Raw genomic sequence first — 23,592 nt, 5'->3', positions numbered from 1 at the left:
TTGTCAGTGGCTATGAATTACTCCAGTGCTGGGTACATCCTAACTGGTCTTGTACTGCTCATCTCAGAGCCTCACCACACTCCCTTTACTCACTGGTCCCAGGGCTTTGCTTCCCACATACTCTCATTCCATCAACAGGCTTCTAAGAAATAGTAAATGGATGGAATTTCCATAAAACTTTGTCACCAGCACTTATGACCGAAATATCTTTGGCAGACTTAATGCAGTATATCAACTCGGGCCTGCTTTGCCAGACAGTCATTGCTGGAAAAGCGGATCTCTATGAACCTATAGGGTGTACACATACCTGTATGAAAAATGCTAGAACACTCTTTACTTACATGGAGTCAGGCCCTGGGTTAAATTCCCAGGATCCAGGTGCTGCTGAATGCGGAGCCACTGGAACACAGGTGTGATGAGTCACTTTCCTTTATGACATGAAGGAAAGAAGGTCAGTTTATATAACCAGTGCTTCATGGTGTAATCTCAGAGAAAGGAGGAAGGGGGTCACAAAGTAATAGTCGGCATGTCACAATGACTGGAGAGATGACTCTGCAGTTAGAAGTGAATACTGCTCTTGCAAAGGACCTGAGTTGGATTCCTAGCACCCATGCTGTGAAGCCCAGAAGGTCCTATAAACTCAATGCCCTCTCGAGCCTCTGTGGGCATGTGTACTCACATGCACTGCCCCCTCCCCATAATTAAAACAATATAAATACCCTGAGATAGAATTGATTAGCTGGCACAATATATAGATAATTCACTGAATTACTTCACTAGCAAAATCTCTAGACAAATTTGCAATGCTTACTGCTTTGAAGTTTAAGTAATATTCACCTGAGAAGCTTATCAAATACTCTCCGTCTATTCTTGGGGTGGCGTTTTCTCTGCTGCTGCTATCATTGTGGACAAAACCCCATTGGGAGAGGGAGAGAGGTGTGTGCTGTCCTTGGTTGTTTTCTTTATTCCTTTGCTCTTAGCTCTTTGGGGGCGGGGTCCACCAACCCAACTCCCAAATAAATCACACACGGAGGCTTCTTACTTAAATGAATGCCTGACCTTAGCTTAGCTTGTTTCTTGTCAGTTTTTCTTAACTTAAATCAGCCTGTCTATCTTTTGCCTTTGGGATTTTACCTTTCTCTATTTCTGTATACTTTCATTATTTCTTACTCCATGGCTTGCTGTGTGGCTGGGTGGCTGGCTCCTGGAGTCCTCCTCTCCTTGTTTTTTTCTCATTCCTTCTTCCTTTTCTCTCTCTTTCTCCTTCCATTTATTCTCTCTGCTGCCAGCCCCACCTATCCTTCCTCCTGCCTTGCTATTGGCCGTCCAGTTCAGCTCTTTATTAGACTAATCAGGTATTTTAGTCAGGCAAAGTAACACAGCTTCACAGAGTTAAACAAATGCAACATAAAAGAATGCAACATTTTTTTTTTCACCATTAAGACAAATGTTTCACAAATGTAATACACCTTAAAATAACATTCCACAACAGGGCTCTGCTCTGATTTTGAATTTGGAGAACCACAAAGCTAGAAAGTGGAGAAGCCACTCGCCTTCCCCACCCACCTTAGGTCCAGCGCTTCCTGAAGTCTGCTGCTTAGCAGGGGAACTCCAGGTAAAGCAGCACTAAGGCTCCTTCACTACTGGTTAGCATCTTGGGTGCTGCTGTTCTCATTATTGTGCTTGTTCTTTACCTGGAGCAGGAAGCTTTCAATACCACCAGGGGCCATAGGCACACATTCAGAGGTGGGATGGATGCAAGGAGCAGAAGCAGACTACATGAAGGAGGCAGAGTAAGGCCCAGTGATCTCTGGCGCTGCTGCTCCCCAGGGTCCTATTTCTTTCCAGGCTTCCTCTACAGTTTGTCCTCTTCAAAGCAGCTCACTGCCTACCCAAAGGGCTTTATGTGCAGATGTCAGCATGTGAGGTTGAAACCTGTTCCTGCTCTGAGCTATTGTGTCCCACACTTGGCCTCAACATTAAAAACAAATTATTTATAAAATACTTTGCATGGCATTAATGTTTTAGAATAAAGAGCAGGAAAAGGAGGAGGAGGAGGAGGAGGAGGAAGGCTGCTCTGATGAAGTCTGTTGTTTAATAAAAACATGTTTTTGCAGGCATGTGTCTTCTGGGCAAAGTTGAGTTCTTTCAAAATACTCAGTGGCTTCTGGGAAGTCCCCCTCCATCCCAGCTCTTCGAGGGTAGCCGGCTTACATTTACAGATCCTTTACAGCTGTGTGGAGACCCTGCAGTGAGGGGAAGAGGAGAAGCTTCACGTGAGTAAGACAGCTCCAAGGAGTTTTGCTGCTCCCAGTGATCTCAGATGATACCATCAGGAGCGGCCCTGGGAGGAATGCCCTGATTTCCTAGGGTCTTTTGGCCAGTGCAGTGAAAATTTCAGTTAGGATGAAGCATTTCTCTGGGGACAGACACCCTCTTGAAAACACTCATTCTTCTGGACTCCTGGCTTGGGGCATGGTTACAGAAACAACAGGAGATGGACCCAGGCATTGGCCAAGCAATTGAAGAAGGAAGCATCCTTCATTAGTGAGTGGTTGGAGGTTCTTAGGATAAGGCTGGAGGCTAGGAGCCACAGACTCAATTCACAGAACACCTAGGGAGGAGAGGGTTTCCTAAGAGATCCACAGAACAGGAAAGCAAGGTAGGCAGGTTAGGAGTCATGGTTCCAAACAGGAGTGGTTTGTTAAGTGGGCATATTGATCTTCTTCTATGAGTTAATTTTTTTAGTCAGATAACTCAAATAATCAGATAAGTGGAGCTTTTTTCTTTCTTTTTTTATTGTCATGAAGCAAATTCTAGATTTTAGGATAAGATCTAGCATAAGCAGAGCAGACCCCCCCCCCCCCTTCCCCGCTTAGACTGGTAGTTCATCCGATTTGCTGTTTTCCCCTACCCACAGCCTTAGAATAAAGTCCACAGTGGGGACTGGATAAGTATCCACGTAGCGAGTATGTCACCTACTGAACTGAGCTCAGAGGTTTTTTTCCATAGCCTCTGCCATTCTGTGGAGGGGGAGGTCTTCCTTCATCTTTCAAGACTAGCCTAAGGGTGACTTAAGGACTCAACACACTTTTTATAATCTTTGCATCTAATTGTTTAGTTCTTTCACACCTTGGATTCATCAAATGTTTATTGAACACTTACTTAGAGTACAATGGTGAGCACCTCCTTGTGGCTTCTAGTCCCCAGGTTGTATTTTTGCAGGGCCAACAGCACAGCTGCAGGCTCTAATTTAAGGGTAATTTTTATCCAAATCAAAGCAACTAAGCAACCAACACTCCCTCACCCCCCCCCAAAAAAAAAGTACCCAAAATGCTGGTTCCATCAGCATCCAGAACTTCTGATCATCAGATAATACTCCTGGCCGTATCTTCTAAGATTGAAAGAAACCTGGGAGACTATTAGGTACTGGTCTCCATGTATTAGCCACAGCAGGCTGGATTATGCTAGAATACAAAGTTTCCTCTGGAATTTTTTCACTTTAACATCATGAAGGATTATTATTTTTTTAAAGCAATTCTTTTATGTGAAAACAGAGTGACTACTCAGGGATCCATCTGCTTCTATACAATGATCAAACATCTCAACATGGACATTTAGTTCAGTATGGCCAGAGGGGTGTGTGTGTGTGTGTGTGTGTGTGTGTGTGTGTGTGTGAGAGAGAGAGAGAGAGAGAGAGAGAGAGAGAGAGAGAGAGAGAGAGAGATTGAGAAATATGGAGGTTGAACACTGCCTTACTTTACCAATCACACAATCCTGCCAGACTGCAAGGAGGCAAAACTTGGGTATGAGAGTTGGGACATATGGGTATTTGGTGGGCAAAAACATGTTCAGTATACAAAATTCTTCAAATCCTCATTTTTTTTTCAAGAACAGAGAAACAACCCAGAAAAGTTGATAGGTAGATCTTATAAATAAATGGACCAATTCAGTTTCTGAGCCTTTGGCAATAATTTTGAAAGAAAAGGACAATAATTCCTTTTCTTTCTGCACCAGGGAAATTTACTATTGACTTAGATGTATATCCATATTTCTTTAACATCCTCCCCCCACCCCAAGGCAATCTTATGATGTTTATTTTCAGGTAAAAAGATCTGTTTTCCACTTGATAAGAGAGAAAAGATTCTAGATGTCAGGACAAATGGACAGCCTTACTATCTCCAGAACTTTGGGTGGCAGCATTTTCCAGAATACCATTTGCTCTTTTCTAAAATATTTTTGTTATTGGATAGAAATCATTATTATTCCCTGACTCTGTGCTTTCTGCCATTGGAGCTTTATTAAACTGTATGTAGCATGCAACTTACTTCCAATTCAGTACAGAGTCCTATTACCCACTAAGTATGCCCTGATTTTGTCCTTGCTTGCTTAGGCACATTTCCCAATAAACAATGACACTGTAATTAGCACTAGGCCTATGAAGGAAGTATGTTAAAATATGATAATTTATTCCATTTGCTAATATAAACTTATTTCTCAGTAACATTTTCCCAATCCATATGGATTTGATTATTCTTAAATCTCCACTTCCTAAATGCTGGTTCTTTCATTATATTATAAATCATCTGATTATAATTCAGGGCCATGAACTCTTGATTTTTGCTTTCTGCATGTGCAGTTGATAGCACTTGAAATGCCAATGACTTCATTAAGGAGTCTAAGGCACTATTACTCCTTTAAATTGGAAAACACTGTTATCTAGCTAGACTTCCTATAGACCAATAATGAACAGGCTGAAAAAGAAATCAGGGAAACAGTATCATTCACAATAGTCACACACACACACACACACAATGGGGGGTACACATAAACAAAATAAAAGAAAAAAGCTATCAGCTGTCCTATCAAAAAACACAAAAGTCCTTCCTCTATCCACTCCACCAGGAATAAACTTAATGAGGAAAAGAAAGACGTGTACAATGACAATTTTAAGACAATGAAGAAAGAAATTGAAGAAGAGACTAGAAGATGGAAAAGCTTTCCATGTTCATGGATTGGAAGAATTAACATGTGAATATGACCAAAAGCAATCTACAGATTCCATTGAAATTCCAGAGCCTTTTTTTTTTTTTTTTTTACAGATATGGGAAAAACACTCCAAGAATTTACATGGAGTCATCAAAAGCAAGGACAGTCCCAAAGAAAAAGAACATTGTGGGTTGTGGCCCCATGACTGATTTCAGATTATACTACAGAGCCATAGTAACAATAACAGCATGGCATTAGTACAGAAACAGATACATGGTTCAATGGATGAGGACCTAGTTATGAGTCCATACAACTACAGTTACCTTATTTTGGAGAAAGATACCTAAAACTTTATACTGGGAAAAATAGCATCTTTAAAAATGCTGGAGAAACTGGATTTTAACATGCACGAAAATAAAGCTAGAGCCTTATCTCTTACCATGCACAAAACTCAACTCTAACTAGAATAGGGACCTCCAAATAAGACCCTGAAATTTCTAGAGCTGAAAGCAGGTAGCACGCTTCACCTTATAGGCACAGGTAAGGACTTCCCAAATAAGACCCCAGTAGCACAGGAAATAAGGCCATGGATCAATAGCAGGACCTCAAGAAACTAAAGAGTTGCTGCAGAGCCAAGGAAACTGTGAACAGGCAGTGGACACAGCACAAGGAAATCTTTATCAGATGGTCACTGGAATTAGAAGTCAGAAAACACTAAAGCTTAAGAAATAAAAACCCAATTAAAATGGGCTTAACAACTGAACATTTTCAAAAGCAATGAAAAATGTCTAGGAAACACTTTAAAAAATACTTGGCATCCTTAGCCATCAGGGAAATAAAAAGTAAATCTACTTTAAGACCCCATCTCATTCCAGTCACAATGGCCACCCTCAGGAATACAAAGGACAACACGTGCTCCTGGGGATGTGGCAAAGGGGAACTCCTGGGCACTGCTTGTGAGAGTGCAAACTAGTGTAGCTACTCTGGGTATCAGTCTGGAGCTTTCTCAAAAACTGTAACTAGACCTGCCATCCCAGGGCATCCACCTGACTTTATAGCCCACTGCAGAGATACTCACACATCCATGTTCACTGTTGCTCTATTTATAATAGCCAGAAAGTGGAATGAATTTAGATGTACACTGTAGATGAATGGATAAGAAAAATGTGGTACATATGCACAGTGGAATACTACTCAGCTGAAGAAAAATAAAATCATAAAATTCATAGGTAAATAGATAGAACTGGAAAAAGTATACTGAGAGATGTGACTCAGGCTGGGAAAGATAAACATCATATGTCTTCTCTCATGTAGATCCTAGCTTCAAATCTTTTATTTGGTATTTAACTTGAAATACACGTGGAATCCAGGAAACAAGAAAGGTGCCTTTTGGGGAGCATATTAAGGGGAACGGGTAATAAATTTTAGGTAAAATGAAAGTAGTGAGGTAGAATGTTGATGGTGAAAAGGATTAAGCAGGGTGTGGGAGAATGGGGAAATCATGGGGTGAAGGGGAGGGATAACCCAAAGAATTGAGTATGAAAAGCCATATAGAAGTCTACCATCTCACACCCCAACTTGAAAAGTGTAAGTGGAGGGGTAGAACACTTATGAAAATAAAGAAGGAGGGATATGGAAGAGGGGATAGTGGGTGGGTTATTTAAAAATGTGGATCTATGAAGAAGTCACATGGAAACCAGCTAGAAAGCTAATTGCAAAATACAACTTAAAAAGTGTCTGAGAGGGTTTCAGAACAAGTCAGGCTATTTCCATCGCCCTGGCTACCCACAATAACTACATGATAAGACCCTGTTGCTGAAGACACAACGTATTTTGGGTGATGGACATAGAGAAGTCAATCTCAAACCAGCCATGGAATGTCCCCTCTGCTGGCTGGCTTCCATAGTACCAGAAGGTGTTCCCCAGAGTACAAGGGAGAGAAAGGACACCAGTGGTCTTGCTCACCCAGTGCTGGACCAGCATGCTTACCCAGCATGCGGCAATACCAACCTGCCAGGCAAGATTTGCCTAGTGGTATAGTAGTGGTATGCTTGTCATGGAGTAACCAACCAATTTCTAATTATATTTGAGTCTCATTGGAAGCAATTGTATGCCTGCTACTGTAATCCTGGTCAAAAGCCCAGACTGGGGAGGTCCTAGGTCCTAGGGGAGAACCTGTTATTTTTCTGGATAATCATGTTGTTAAATTAGGATCAAGTTCCTGCTGTATATATCACTCTCTGACACACATGCTTTTCCTCTTAAGATTCCCAAAGGCCAAGACCACTCTTGAAATCTGGAAAGTAAGCAAGAATTGAGAAGAGTGACATCATTTCTTTTATTCAAATTTTATTGGAAGTTTACAAATGTATTACAGAATCAGTAAAACATCATATCCACTTTACAGGGCACAGATCTCAAGCAAAGTGTTCAGAACAGTCTCTGGCAGAGCCCATGCCAAAGGCCTGTGACAGGCCTTCCTAACAAACAGCTTGACACTTACAGATAACATAGACTCTAGCCTGCTTTACCTTCTCGGGCCCTCTGAGGTTTTGTTTATGCATGTGGAATTAAATAGGATCTGGGCAAAGCAACTCTGTGCAGGAAGGAACGAGTTTAAGAGAATAGATGCTGGCCTAGTTTGCTGAAGAATACAGAGGAGTCATAGGTCTTAGGTTGTTAACTCAGGGTCAGGATTAAACCAGAATACTTTATTGAAAACAATGGAAATCAGCTAGATAGACTCAAGAGGAGGTCTTATTGGTAAGTGACCTCCCAAAATTTGGAAATGTTTGATTGGTGACCTATTGAACATACCATGGCCAAATGCCCAGACCATGAAGGTTTCCTTAGAAAATGTGCAAGATAGAACTAGACATCTATCTTGTGAGTTCATCACATTTGAACAACAGAAATGTCTGCTAACAGCACGTGACCTTTCCAGTCTCCTTTTTATTCCTCCAAGGGAGGCTGGTTCTGGAAGCAGGAAATGAATTTATATAACAGCAATAGCTTCCAATGGTGAGTCATGCTCCATAGGGGGCTTGTGATGACTGGACTCCTAACAGGAGAAAATAGAAAAAGAAACCAATCCTTCCTCCAGCCTGACCTTCATGGCTTCTAGACGGTCATACAGACAAACTCTGGGGCAAACCTCTGATGAGAAGGTAAAGGGTTCATTGCCATTTCCCTTATGCTCAAAGAGATGAACTTTTCAGAAGGTGCTAATCTGCAACTGCCTTCAAGATCAGTAGTGGAAACCTGTGGAACTTGATGTGCAGAGCCTGGAGATACCACATAGGTGCCAATAACGACTCTGCTCGCATATGACATTTGGGCCACTGGTTCAGTTTTCCTCTTTCCTTGGTCGTAGGTGGATCTTTGTGGAGCACAGCGTCTGGTCTCTTTAGGAGTGTGCAAAGGACACTGCCCTTTGGAATGTAAGTGTCCTAAGTCCCTATAAGGTGGGGTCAGATGAGGAAACAGAAGGATTCGTATCTGACCTCAGCAAAGTGAGCAGCAGCTGCCCACAAAACTGGCGAAGACCCTGAGCATGAAAAAGTGGGCCAGAGAGTGCCTTGTTTGGCCTAAGAGTCAGCTTCCTTTAGCTTCCACAGTGTGGGAGGAAGAGGAAAATGGAGTCTCCCCATTGTTAATGATGGATGCTTCCTAGATGTCTGGTGTACTGCTTCTTTCCCAGGGACCCAGGGAAGAATCAGCTCATGAATAAGATGTGTTGTAAGACAGAGAAGACCAGCTCCAGTCAGCTAGCCCTGTCGGACTAGTTGTAAAGAAAGAAAGTCTTGGAAAGTCTGCACTATTGCCTATGGAAAGTCTGCACATTGCCTATCATCTGCTTAGGTGGCCAGGAGAGCAGAGCAAGTGCTACATTCATGCCACCACTGGCTCCACCTGAAGGTAAAAATGGCTAAGAGGCCATAAGGAGCAGAAGCTTTCAGAAGAGGAGTAGGAAACGCCATCTTGTCACAGCTCTGTAGGAGGAGCATTCTATAGGAGAAAACTGTGACTTTCCATATTAGATAAATCCAGACTGCTCACGCAGCTGCTGGGAGAGTAAAGGATGGAGTACAGAATGTGGAAAGAGGGTTTCAAACAACCAACACCAGCAATTCTCCTTTGTACAAGTTAAAAACCAGGAAGTGAGGTCTGATTTTCCTCCCCTCATTCACCGTCACACATGGCAGAGAGTCCAGAACTGTATAGGACAGAAGGAAGGGCCCCCAAATGCCACCCTCAATGCTACCGTGTCAGCACAGAACCTTTTCACAGTGCCAAAGATGGGATGCACTAGCAAGACCACTCAGGAAACTTTCCATAACTTACACACTCCTTGGACTGGACAAGAGCGCTGGCTTAGCTGGTGTTGGATCTGGCAGCAGCAGTATGAGATTAACTCAACTGTAGAGCTATAGCTCTAAGCAAAGTTATTACCTAAAGCTAAAGAAATTCTAGTTCCGTGACATTTTGCCTATTACTGGGCAGTCACTTGAAGGGCCTACTACCATTGTGAGGAACTAGCCTTCTTCAAATGGCCTTCTCTGTAAAGTGCCTGGCTGCATTTAGAATGGGAAGAAATTGAAAGAGGTGGTCTTGCTGGTGAACAGTTGGACCCCTGAAGCCTGTATCTCATTATATGCTCAGTTTTGATCAGAATGATCTTGATGTTACTGAAGCAGTTTCTAGGCTGCTTTCTTCTTTGGGCTGAGGGTGACTCAAACTGTCTCTGGAAAATGTAAGAGGTACTCTGCTAAGGACAGAGTAAGGAAATAACTTTCAATGGGAGAATTTCTTTCAATGGATTTGGGGCCAGAGAGGACACATGGTTTTAGCCATTGGCTAAGTGACCTACTTCCCTCTCTTCTCTTTGCCCAATAATACCTTTTAGTTTTCACCAATCAACAAACTCAAAGCTCCAAACTGGACTCACCCAATGTCTACCAGAAACCAGCCACTTCAGTGGCTCGCTGCTGCATATTAGTCTCCTAAACAGTTTGCCAAGCAGTTTATTAACTTACTATACAAACGTAATAGAGCTAATTCTCCAGAGGCTTGGATAATTAATGAAACATTTAGATATGAAGATAGCATGCGGAAAACAGCCACAACCAACATTTGCATTGCTCCTTTAAAAAAATCAGTGACAATGACAAATGTCATATTAATACCTAAAAAGCAAATCATTTTAATACATCCTGGAGTATCATCATTACATCCTTTTCAGTCTTTGTTTTCCCAGACCCATTTAGGATGGCATCTGAGAAGCCCCTTTTCACATTCTCTCCATTAAAAAAAAAAAAACCCTAGAAAATGTTAAGTACTATACTGAAGAGAGACCATGCTCGCCTTATCATGGCAAATGGCCACGGAGACACACTGTGCATTATGGGGACAGCACATCTCACAAAAGGTGGGTCCTCCAGTGGATTTTTGCCACAATCCACCGAGGAGAGGAAGAGAATGGACCAAGAGCAAGGGCTTCATTCTTGTTTTTGTTTTTGTTTCTTTTTTTTAAACTGAAGTGAGGCAAGAAGTTTTATTTCACTCTGTATTTACTCTACTAGCAGTGAAATGTCTTCTTAAAGCAAACTCACTCTTGAGCCTTTCTGTCTGACCAACAGTCCTCAAAGTTCAAAATGGAAATCTCTCTTGCCACAGGTCTGTTCTCCCATGGCCTTACCCTATCACCAGCAGCTTGACCCTCCTGGGTAATAAGCCAGGCCCTGTGGTGACTAAGCTTGTCAAGCTGGATTCTAAGGCAGTGGGGACTAGTCAAGGTGGCTGTCACCTCTCTTCTTTCTCTCTACAAGTTCTTTCTCCCTGACTTTCCTTCATATCCCGCCCCCTTTCAACATCTACCTGCTTTGTGTTTTCAAATCTCCTTGTTCCCTACCCAGGTGTGATGTGCGCCACACTGCCGTACCCAGAACCCTCCTCCAGCATCCTTCTGTCCTTCAGTGCCAAACGCTGAAGCTCACTTGCTATGAGGACTAACAGTTGTCAGGCTAAGGCAGTAGCTCTGTCTGCCTGGGAAGTAGAAAGCAGAAAATACAATCCAGGACACATGAGCACCAAACAATAATTCCACATTCAAAACAACGCCATGCTGACAGCACACATTGGCACCACTCACAGTCACTTTGATTCCCCCCAAGGGACAGATTGACATTAAGCAACTTCAAGGTTCCAAACAGGGATGGCATTTCTCACAGAACTGGACTGACACTGGTTGTTATCTCTAATCAGCAAAAGCGACATTTGCAATAAAAAAACAACAAACCCTACTTACTTTGTAGAGAATAAATTCTACTGACAGTGGGAACAGACTTAAGGACGGCTCCTTCCAATGGACTAGAGCATAAAACGCTTTGGGTAGAATAGTTCATTTTTTTTTTTCAGCCACAAAAAGCCAAATTGAATGTATTTCTCTGAAAATAGTCTCACTGACATGTAACAGATCTGTATAGAAAGAAAATCAAACCAAACCAAACCAAACCCAACAACAAAAGCCAGGTGTTCCTGGGCCACCAGGTACTATCACTCAAAGATGATGGTGGACATGCATGCAAGTCCCCACTGATCCTACGATATAGAAATTCTTTTGTTATTACAAAATACAAAAATATTTTATCAGAACTCTCATTTACATTGCATTTACAATGGACATGTAAATAACTTAGTTTGGGGTCCTGGCTAATAAAGTATTTACTGGAAAAGGGGTCCTAAAAGGAAGAGAACCAGAAAGAATCTAAGTGAGCAGGTTACAATGTGTCATCTGGTAAATGGCCACACCACCTTGGAAGGACATGGCCTACCCTGGCCTCCACTGCCGGTGTTTTCCAAAGTGGAAGGTGCAAATCATATTTAACATGCCCAAAACTGTGACATTGAGTATATCTACCAAGTCAACCTGCAGCCTTGCCTCCCTCAACTGAGAGCATTCTCCATCTTTCCCCTATGAACCGTCCCCAAGAGCACTTGAGAATTCCCAACAGTGCACGCTTCTGAGTTTACATTCCTAGCTTCCAACTCCCCCTATTCCCCGATCCCAATCACATTATGAAATGATACAGTTTTTGCTCTTCTGTCTTTTCCTGCTGTGCAGCTGTCCTCTGCCACTTAAGGTGGAGGATTTGGGGACACCGTAAGAGCTGTACTTGTGCAACAGCTCATCACTTGTGACATATCGCAGGCGTGCTGGCTGGGGGATGGGTTCTCCTAGGAAGTAGCCCTCATTGTCGGACTCTGAAGAGGAGGAGCAGGTGGAGCACCAATCATACTCCGTGAAGTAGGGTCCCCATCTATCCCCAAAGGCATTCTGCAAAGCCAGGTCTGACACAGTCCTGGGACACTGGCTGTACAGATCCCGCCGGGAACCCTGCCCCAGGCTCTCCTGGAAGCTCCGTTGACGCATGAACTGGTCATAGTCCTCCCTGGCTCTCAGAGGGGGCCTTTCCTTCAACCGAGCGATGACCTCTCGCTCGCTGGCTAGGTGCAGGGCGTTGTCTGAGCGTGAGCGTCGGGACCTTCGGGACCTGTGAGGGCGGAAGCGACGGTTGTCGTCCCTGGAAGTAGTTCTCCTTCGGGTGCGCTCACTCATGGGCTGGATGCGCACACCTTCCTGCCCTGGCAGCTTGCTGCTCGCTATGCCGCCATCAAAATCAAAGCTCTGGTGCATCCTTCCATGAGACTGCAGGTCCCTGTATCCCAGGGGGTTGCTGAGCTGGTGAAGGTTCCCCTCCATCTCCTGGTACTGTTGTGCAGACAGCAGGCTGCGGACAGACTCGGCGCTCCTGAATTGCATGGAGGAATTAAGAGTGCCCATGTTGCTCAGCTTTTCTGAGACATTCATTCCAGAGTCTTTGCTGAGGTCAGGCATGGAAAACCGAGATAGGTGCTCCTGGCGCTTGGCACCACCTTCGGCAGACAGACCTGGGGGCAGGGACAGGAGAGAAGAGCACCACTGCAGTTAATACACCAGTACAGCAATGGGGTGGGGGTGTCACCATTACTCTCAGTCTGGGGTCTCCTCAGGGCGGGTGGGGGGTTGGGAGTTGAGGGGGTGGGTGGTGGGGTGTAACTATGGCTGTATAATACACCAAGGCTCTCATGATGTCTACATGACATGGGACTCCCTACACAGAGAATACATAAGCTTAAAACCATCAATAGACATGCACTTTCATCGTAACTAATTCCTCCAAAGGCTTACTAGTTGCTAAGAGTTCACTGTACGTCCTATGTACTTTTCCTCTATTTAGAATTTCACATCCCCAAATATTTCTGTTGCAGCTTCAATTCTAACCATGTTCTATTAGCTTTGTAGGATGGATGATAGCCATCTGGTCAGTGACTAGCCAGGCCTAAGCTGTTTCTTACTTACCACAGTAAGCTTAGAATCACATCTAAGTCCTGGACTAGTTTACTTTGCTGGCCCAAAGCAGTTTCCTGCTTGGCCTGATTCCCTAAATGGCAGGTAGCTGTCCATCTCAAATGGCTTGGACACTAAGTGACTCCCAAGATGGAGAAAAAGAGGTATTTATTCTCTTGGCTTGGTCAGTGATTGATTGCCCTAGGATTATAAATGAATCTCTAGCAGCCAGAAGTTATGAATTGTGCCTCCGTTATTCCTCTATCCCCTAGGGAGGTGCCTTTAAAAATGAAGCAGTGACCTTAATTAATCACTATGGAAGAGCTGGTACCCAAGAAATGAGTCTCCATTCCTGAAGTGTTTCCATATTGTCAGGGCTGAGACAGAAACAATCCCAAAGATAGTGGGAAATGTGTACTTTGGGAATTTGCTTTTGCATATCTTAAAACAGTACTCTACAGAGATGCTCATCTCCATAGAGTTTGGCCATTTTGCCATTTTTGGTCATTGACAGCAATAAGCCACCATTACCCTGCCACTGATTATCTTGGCCTCCCAGTGGGATCCTCTCTCTGATATCCTCTCTCTGATAGACCTAAATCAATGTTGCAAGTCTCTGAGAATGTGGCAATATCTAAAGGTAAGTACACATATATAAACATACATGAATTATGAATAAAACCATTTTTGTGGGGGGGGGGCTTCTGGGATCATTTCTCCTATGCATATAACTCCAAGTGGAGAGGGCTCAATTTTATAATGCCATTCCTAGTTATCTACCCAGCATAAGTTAGTAAATACCTTCCAAAACATGCAGACATATTTAGATAGCAGAGCTTTCTTATAAAAGCCTGGAACTGGAAATCATTTAGGTGTCACCCAGTGCAAAAGTGGATAGATACATTGTGATTCTGTTTGGTATCACTCACTAAAAGTTATCTGGGCTTTTTGGAGAAATAGATTTCAGGATAGAGTAGGAGAGCAAAAAGATGAGTCTAGAGCATCTTGTACAAAAAAAGAAAATGTTAAAAATAAAATGTGATGAGAGTTTGTTGGAAGACCATGGTCCCACTTGAAAGAGGTTCCCAATGGCACATTCTAGACAGTTTGAACATTAAAATATTTATGGAAAGTAGTTACTTATAAACCATTGAAACAAATGGGAGTTTTTAATTTCATACTAATGATAAATAACTAGGAGGCTGAGTAGGGGACTTGTGCACAGCAGGGTGTGCTCATTGTCAGCAAAGTGAGTCTACAAAGAGGGAGGGGCTAGCTGGCCAGATGTGTAAAGTCACTTAGCAACCACTGGTATTTAAAGGTAAAGTGACCACATTTAGGGAGTAAATACCTGGTGAGAATATAGCAACACATGAGCCTTTGGCAAACATTTAAGTGAGTCCTGTAGAATATTTTCTCAGCCTGTGTTTGGTTTTGTCTTCTATACTGTATTTTCCCCTCAAGAATGTTGTCCTTATTTTTCTCAATATGGCATCCTTCATCTCATGTTTCCTCCTGAATACACCAAGGGTACTCAAGTCTCTATGGAACAGGATGTAGGATACACTTCAAAATGCCTCTACGTTATTTACAATCCTGAATACAACATATATTCAATGTAAGTAGTTGCTGTTCTGTACTATGTAGGGAACAAGATAATAAGCTGTCCACAATTTCATAGAGATGCAGCCATTAACGCTACCTGAATTCCCACCAGGGGCTGGCTGAACCCATAGGTGTGGAATCCATACAGAGCGCCAATTGTGTCCTATATTATACTCTCCAGTGATTTAAAAAATAATTTCATCACTGATAGCTGTCAGAGAAAGAGGAGCTGGGTGCTCCACTCCCCACTTTTCTTGCTGTTTATCACTGGTATATAAATCACAAAACTGACCCACAACCATTTAGTCACTTTCAGAGCCTTGTCTACCTGAAGATGGAGAGGGGACCCTGACACGCTAAGATGATGAATGAGTGATCTGAGCAGATGAACTCTCCCAAAGAAGAAAAGAAAAACTTCCAAAAGTTACCCAGGGGGCACCATTATCTTTGCAGAACTTTCTGGGTAAGTTATTTAGTGGGATGAAGGTCAGCTTCAACAACCTAGCAAATACCATAAATTCTCAGGTAAGCTTCTCGCCAACTAGCCTGGCAATAAAACATTTCTAAGATGCAATGTGGACAGGTTCCTAGTTCCATGCTGAGGGAAAAGTAGTTTCTACTCTGCTCTAGTGGAGAAGCAGGGAAGAGTAGGACTTCTTCAAGCTCACATGTCCAAGGGGTCCTATGGCTCCCTGGCACCACACCCTTGAGAATAAAAGTACTCTGCTGAGAGCAGAGATTATCCACGTTCAGGCCTGAGGTCCATTAGTAATCCTGCCAAACAGAAGTTACTGCGCTGGGGTACCTGGGATGAGATTGCTAGTTCCAGCTGCTGCCCTTGAGCGAAGCTTCTCCTGTGACTCACAGAATCAACATTTTCCTTTTAGAGTCTCCTTCCATGCAAGGGCAGCTTAGAGAGGAGCAATGCATGTGTCCTTGTCTCTGAAGAGGGTGGTTCTGTGGTTAATTTCTTTATTGGGGAATCCAGAGCTTTTATGCAAACTTCAACGTCCTGCTCTGCTTAGCTCCCCACCTCTCTATACAAATGCCATTGAGTCAACACTTCTCCAGTACTCTACCCGAGCTGTGACTGCAGGCCCCTTTCTCCTTCAACGCACCAACCTGCTCATGCTGTCCTGGGAGAAACTCTCTCCTTTTTTGTGGCTGAATTTTGTTCACTCAACTCTACACACAGATGGCAACTGCCCCTTGTTGGGGGCCATTCCTTTAAAGGTGGTTTTGCCCCATGAGCAATCAACCGCTTTTTCACTTGACTATTATTTAAGCTGCCTATCCTTTTCAGTTTTTAAAAAATCTGTGCATAAATTTATAGCTGAAATGGCTCTGGAAGGGAGCAGCAATCCTGCTCTCTGTTTCCTGTATTCTCATAGAAGTAACAGGATCCAGAGCCTTTGTGGGCCCTCCATACAAAAGTTCAGAATAAAGGCAAGTGAATCTTCATGCAGCACACAGCTCAGGTAAAGTGATCACTTTTGACTGGTATGGACCAGGAGGCAATTCCAATGTGCAGGGTTGTAAACACCTGGAACAAAATACTGCAATCAGGCTTATCAGTCTTGTGGTCTCTGGCAAACCACAGTGTGTAGCTCAGCATCAGGGCGTTCCTGATTTTAAGGCTGAGGAACATATGATTTATAATTAGCTCCCTGAATTGAGAAAATGTTTTTGCCTTATTGATCACAGCTCTGGAGGTTGGTTCAAGTCAGCGGTTCTCAAGTCCCCAAGACAGAATTATACCCTCACAGCTCATATTCTCATTGAGAAACATTTCCCCTTCTTTAACCATGCATAGCAAGATAGCCACTTTCAGGCTGTGCCACTTTTAAAACCCAATGAGCTGCATAATGAAAATGGGCACGGTAATATCTGGGTATGACAGTGGCAGTGGTGCTCAGAGAGGAAGAGTGAACTTTCTGTTTAAAATATATCACAATATTAATACATCTGTGAGGTTTTGTCTCAGCAATCTTTCTGGTTCAGCTAAGTCCCAAGAGGGTGGGACTATGTTTTCCTGTTAGCTACTTCACCTCACCTGCCATTCAGGATGGGAACAATAGAGAAAGCAAGGCCTGAAGGTCCCCAGTGAAAGAAATTATGCCCCAAGAATTTGAGACCCAGAAAACAAATGAACAAACAAAAAACCAACACGGGTCAAATGTGGTTTTATGTGAATGAATGGGACTGTGAACTACAACCGTGTTCTGTCTGACACACTGTAACGCTCCCTAGACTACTGGCAACTGTTAAGAATAATTTGACTCTCTGGTGATGTCTGGGACTTCTTCCTTATATTGTTGATGTCCAATTCTTTGTGCAGAAAGACTCATTGTCAAAATATGGAAAATCAATATAATGGATCAAATCATGAGATTCCCCTGATGTCCCACCACATTCCTGAAACATAGGTACTTTTTTTTGCCATTAGAGCATTGGTCGGTCAGTCTGTCTGTCTGTCTGTCTGTCTGTCTCTGTCTGTCTCTCTCTTTCTCTCTCTGTGTGTGTGTATAAGTGTGCATATCTATTTCTGTATATGTATGTATGCATACCTATGTACAAGCACATATAAAAGAAGAATGATACATATTGTGGAAAAAAATGTATCAGAGAAGATTGACCCCACATTTAGAGCTGGCATGATAGGGTGTTCTGGTGCTGGAGGACATGGGTGGGGAATCCACCATCAAAGAGACAAAGCTGCCAGGCCCTTTGCTCTCAAGTGGAACTGTTTTACCAGTAGACGATGTTTTTCTTCTTCAAATGACGCAGGCTTCGTGAGAGGTATCTGATGCGGACTGTGGTAATTTGAATGTAATTGGCTCATAATCTCATTAGGAGGTGTGGCTTTGTTGGATTACGTATGGCTGGAGGAAGTGTGTCCCTGTGGGGCGGGCTTTGAGGTTTCCTATGCTCTGGATACCGCCCAGTGTCTCAGCTGACTTCCTGTTGCCTGTAAGATGTAGCACTCTCAGCTCCAGCACCACGGCTTCCTGTACACATCCGAGCTCCCCATCATGATGATAATGGACAGAACCTCTGAAACCTTAAGAGAGCCACCCCAATTAAATGTTCTCTTTGTAAGAGTTGCTATAGTCATGGTGCCTCTTCACAGCAATAAAAACCCTAACTAAGACAGGGATGGTGGGGCTGAAGGGCTTTGATTTATCTTTTCTCCAGGGACACAAAAGTCTGTGTCTCACAGGGCCATAGATGGGATTCTTTCAACACCCTTAGGCCTTGCTCCACCAAAAGGAGGTCAGGATGGAATTGAGCTTGTGGATCTCTGCAGTCTAACCCATTAGTACAGCTTGGATGCCATGACACCAGCATTCTCATGAGAGCAATATCCTCACCCTCCACCAAGAGAAGGCTTCTGCAGAAACTGGCATCGGTGAGGAAACAAATCAATGTTTCAAGGAATGCCCACGGTCAGATGGCAGAGAAATGCAATCTTTCCTGTGTTCCTCTCCCCCGTGGGTCTTAGAAGCAGATGCATGCTTAAGAAGAAAACAGACTTCTTTTGAAAAGCAGCCTGTGGGCACAATGTTCTGTTCCTTATTTGTCACCCTGTCTTGTCCTGCTCCTTGGACAAAACTGGCATGAGAAGATAGAGATTTATGACTGTGCCAACTTAAAAGACACGTTTGCATTTCACATTGTTATGCAGTAAAAGAATTAGAAGCTTTGTCCTCTAGACATTTGCTTCTCAAAGGGATGATTTAGCTCCCTTTCAGTAAGGCTTCCTCTATGTGATTTTTGTCTCTGCTGATGAAGACATAGGAATTATTTTAGATAAAAATCCACAGACTACATGCAAGAGCTGGAGACACGAAAAAATTACAATACTTAGAACAGGGATTTGCAAACTATTGACTGGGGTCTAATTCAGCTCCCTACCTGTTTTTGTAAATAAAACTTTATTAGTATACAATCACATTTATTTGCACATTACCTATGACTATTTCCCAGAATCCAATTGTTTTCTAGTGTTTATAAAGACTACATGACCTATAAAGCTCAAAATATTTACTTTCTGGTCCTTTATAGAAACGACTGTGTTATAGCAATTTGCTTGCATCAGTGTGTCTCAGACCATGTGAGAAAGATCTTGAAGTTCAAGATTGGTGTGTGTGTGTGTGTGTGTGTGTGTGTGTGTGTGTGTGTGTGTGTCCATTGATTTCAGCAACACCCTGAACTTCAAACAAGCAACAGCTGCTGAGAAGCTGTCATCTAGGCAGTGGAGTTTAAATACCAGCCCATATTTCTTGATGACAAGCCCTGGAATGGTTCAAAATGAGTGTGATGGGGAAGGCTGGGGGAGGGGCTGGAGATGAAGAGAAGACCGGTGAGATGCACACACAGTCCTTGGTACCCAGATGGGATCTGTAGACAGGGGCATGTCCACGAGCCTCTCAGACTCTACCCAGAATTGTAGAACCCCAATCTATGTTCAAACAAGACCTCCTGGTGATTCTCAGGCCCACCCTGGAAAAGAATAATTCAAGAGAATTTCTTTGCAAGAAGATACCTCTGTCCCAGGAAGCCTGCCTTCACACCCCAATTCAAAGTTTCTCAAGAGGAATAGTATCCACATCTCAGATTACATAGGCCTAATGGGGGCAGCCCGATGCATTTAGGAGGTGTGGCCACATTTCTAGCACATTCCAGCAGTTTTCCCTTCTGACTATGACAGCTCACAATACCCCCAGATGCCGAAAGAGGACAAAAATCACCATGAAAAGAACCACAGCTCCAAGGAATACAGTTTGGCAGCTGCCCTCTGACTGGAGTCTACGGGAAGTCTCTCCACGAGTGGCAGCAGGAGGTATCCATAAGGAAACGCCATCTTTACAAGGCACCGGAACACCAACCCTCGTGTTCCACTAGGCTCAGTGTGGAACAGCCAGGTTGCTATCTGTGGAACTGCTGGCAAACACACATATCTCTGTAGTGGCTTTCAAGAGTTCCTTGTGGCGAAGGGCTCCATCCATTGCCTTATTTCCTGGGTTCCCAGCCCTTAGGGAATCTTTCTCGACTCCTAACTGTGGTCATCGGCCCATGTTCTGGGTTCCCAGGGACCAGCAGGTCCTGACAGGTGATGGTATACACTGTCACCCGCTCCTGTGGTGAAAAGAGCTGGCACATCTCAGAACACTTACATTGTCAGCTACTGCCAAGGCAGCATTGTAGGAGCTGTGCACTCCTGACTTTACAGCTCCCCCTTCTCCAGCCTTTCCCTGCCCCCTCACTTGGCCATCTGAGCATCTCTGGCACACTCTGGAAGATTAAAACAAATGAGCTGGCTTCTTCATGGCCAGCTGGTACCAAAGACAAGCATGAGGTCTGAGCCTGCCAGCTGTGGAGCCACCAGAATGGAACAGAGCCAGTAGATTACCAAGCTACCCCTGGTTAGGTTTCCTACCTTTTAACCCTTGACTTGTTCATTCCTTTAATTTTCTAATAAACCAGTTGTCTGTCCCAATAAAGGTAGTTCTGTATCAACCACACACCTCAGCAGACCCCATGCCCAGGAGTAGTTGGTCAATATAAATCCGTGTGTGTGTGTGTGTGTGTGTGTGTGTGTGTGTGTGTGTTGTGGTTCTTGTTTGTCTTTTTGTTTTAATTCTTGTTTTTTACTTTTTGTTTTGTTTGAGAGAGAGGGACTGCAAGAGCTAGTATGAACTTGGGTGAGGGGAGTTGGAGAGACTCTGGGAAGAGTTAGGGGAAGGGAAAGAATATGATCAAAATATATGAAACAATTAAATACAAAATGAAACATTTAAGAAGAATACTCAATAAAAAGTAGTCTTTTAAGAATGAAGGTGGAGCTTTAAAAGGGACATCTCTTGCTAATAAGCAGTGCTCATTTTAATCACAAGGAGCCAATTTTAGTGAGGACTTCTTGGGGGAATTCTGGTTCTGTCATCATAGTGCCTACTGCTAACTGAAAGGGTGTACAAAAGCTTCCAACCAACTGAAGACTGTCTGAGAATATGCTCGGGGCTCACAGTGACGCCATACTGCTTTCCAGACATGGGTAGCCAACAAGCAGACCACACTGGAATGTTGGCTCAGGCAACACCAGATATTGGGAGACAGTAGCGCAATGGCTTCCAGTGATGGATAGTGGGGAGCCAAGGCCTTGGAGGTCATGTAGTTTCCTCCAAGATGTCAACCAAACCCTGATATTGCCAGGCATTGTACACACAACTGTGAGCAGGATGCATTGGGATGACACCCTACCAGTGTATGACACTGCATAGGAAAAGCCATAACCAAGACAACAGAGCAGTGCACAGGGAACAACCCCACAAGCAAACAGAAGGGAGACTTGGGTAGAAGACATGCTGTATTAATCCTGACCATGTTGGCCAAGAACTCCATGTTAGTGCTAATTAGGGCGAGACCTACAGGATGAGGTGACAGCCAAGCCACGGGTGGAGGAAAGTGTTCCAGGGAGAGGGAAAAGAACATTCTGTGATGGAGACAGCTTGTGTTCTAAGAAGTGGTAGGAGGCCCATGTACCTGGAGAATTCTGTGCAAGAAAGAGAGTGACAAGATGAGGCTGAGGACATAAACAGGAGCCTGAGGAAGAGGTCCTTGTGTATCTGCCGGTATGATTACTAAAGACCTCGGGGGACAGCAAGGGGTGTGGTGAAGGGCACTGACTTTGGATTTTACCTTTCATGACACCTCAGTTAAGATCTGTGACTGGTGGGATGGCTCTTCCGGTGAAGGTACTTGTGGCTGAGCCTAATCCCTAAATCTACTAATCCCAGAAGTCATCCTCTGACCTGCATGAGTGTTAAGGTATGTGTGCGCACAAGCACAGGCACACACACACACACACACACACACACACATGCACGCACTAAAATAAATGTAAAGAAACCCAATCCAGATATCATTGTAAATTGGGAGTAACTATACACTCTAAGGGTAAAGGCAACAGCTGAGTTAATGCAGAGGACTCCAAATGCTGTTGGTGCATTAAGATCATCCACATGCTGAGTCTCTTACCGGCCCAACCCCTATGTTCGTTATGTGAAGGAATTTTACAGGTGTCATCATATCTCCTTTTTTTTTTTTTTTTTCAAGTGGGTAATGAAGAACTGGGATAATCTGCTCAGCAGCTCCTCCACAAGTTTTCTGCATGCCTGCTTTTCAGTATTGAGAACACAAAAGAGAATGCGGCCTGGACACCAGCATCCAGCAACAGGATGGACAGATGGCAAAGAGAGAAGTAGACATTTGCTAATCCCCCAGTAACGCAGTAGCAGCAGTGATGAAAATAATCCTTTCATTAATGTACATTTTATGTATAAATACAAACTGCTGCTACTCATGATGTGGGGAAATCTCACAAATACAATGAAGTCAGTGTGGCCAGATATAAAAGAACAGACAGTCTGATTCCATTTCTGGAGAACGGTAACTTCAAAGGGAAGGGGTGCAGCAGAGTGAGGCACAGAACACTTTGGGTGCTCATCTGTTCTTGACTGTGGACACGGCAGTAGGAACATAATAATTCATATGTTTAAGTTTGCATAGATCTATGACTATTAAATATCACCTACCCCCCCAAGTTGGGGATTTAGTTATGACCATGTTAAATGTAAATTGGAGAACTCCCCCCTCCCAACACACTTTTTCAAGGGCATCTTTCTGTCACATGACTCCAATTGGTGGCCAATACACTTCCTGTAGTGCCGGAAATGAAAGCCAGGGTTTCACACAAACTCAGAACTTCTTTCTCATCCACCAAACTACAAGACATTTTCTTTTTGCTTTAAGTTGGCATGCCCAGGGGCCTTCAGCATCAACGGTTTGATGCCTGGCCAAACTCATATTCGTACCTGCCTGCTCACCCTATTTCCTTCCCCACTGGGCACATGCCTTTCTTTCTTGTGTAATGCCAGTTGAACAAAGGAGGGGAGATGTTTGGATGAAGGTCGTTTAGAAACTTAAGAGACAGGTAAGCTTTAGATCTTCGCTTCCACAATCCCTAGTTCTCTAGAGTTACAGACTGACAGAGTGCCACTCATGGCTGTATTTATGATGAAGCTATTTTACTAGATTGGCTGAAGGACAGACTCTGGGATACAATGGACAGGTCTGGATGGCGTATTTTAAAGAATATATAGGTAGTTAGAATGAAGGAGATGAGCCAATTACAAAATGTCTGGATGAGTTAATAGGTGAATGGATACAGAAGGAAAGCAGGTACAGGAGAGTCATGGCTGAGTTTTCTTTAGACATGTCAAACTTTTATAAAATACAAGCTATAGCATATAATTACAGGAAAAGGATTAAGCTTTTCAGAGCTCATCCTTTCTGGGGGCATATAGCATACTGTGATTCAGGAGATGCCAAGAGTGGTACTTCCCCTAGACAGACTAGGAACTGAAAATAGAAACAGATGAGTAGGCTACCCAAGGTCATGGGTGAGGATGGGAGTCAATGATAGCGGCAGGGACTGGTTTTCTAAGACAGCCCATTTTCTAGCTTCAGCAGACATGTTAATCATCCAGAGACCATCTTAAAAACATGATCCAGGTCCACTAAGTCTAAGCTGGATCCAAGATTCTGAA

At 43.5% G+C, this 23,592-nt stretch overlaps 1 protein-coding gene across 4 annotated transcripts in view; it reads right to left on the bottom strand.

Moving 5' to 3' along the window:
* Window positions 1-7,313: 7,313 nt before the first annotated feature.
* The window catches only part of Prickle2 (prickle planar cell polarity protein 2), a 344,868-nt gene continuing 328,589 nt past the window's right edge, over window positions 7,314-23,592 (bottom strand). For all 4 annotated transcript variants that reach the window (XM_036180968.1, XM_036180969.1, XM_036180970.1 and 1 more), the window contains one exon: window positions 7,314-12,939. In XM_036180968.1, the coding sequence (XP_036036861.1) occupies window positions 12,065-12,939 (875 nt within the window). In that variant the 3' untranslated portion in view covers window positions 7,314-12,064. The remainder of the gene's footprint in view (window positions 12,940-23,592) is intronic.

This window comes from Onychomys torridus, chromosome 3 (genome assembly GCF_903995425.1).
Source record: "Onychomys torridus chromosome 3, mOncTor1.1, whole genome shotgun sequence".
NCBI classification, from domain to species: Eukaryota; Metazoa; Chordata; class Mammalia; order Rodentia; family Cricetidae; genus Onychomys; species Onychomys torridus.
Note: the sequence above shows the minus strand (reverse complement) of the source record. Positions and strands in the feature narration are given on the sequence as shown.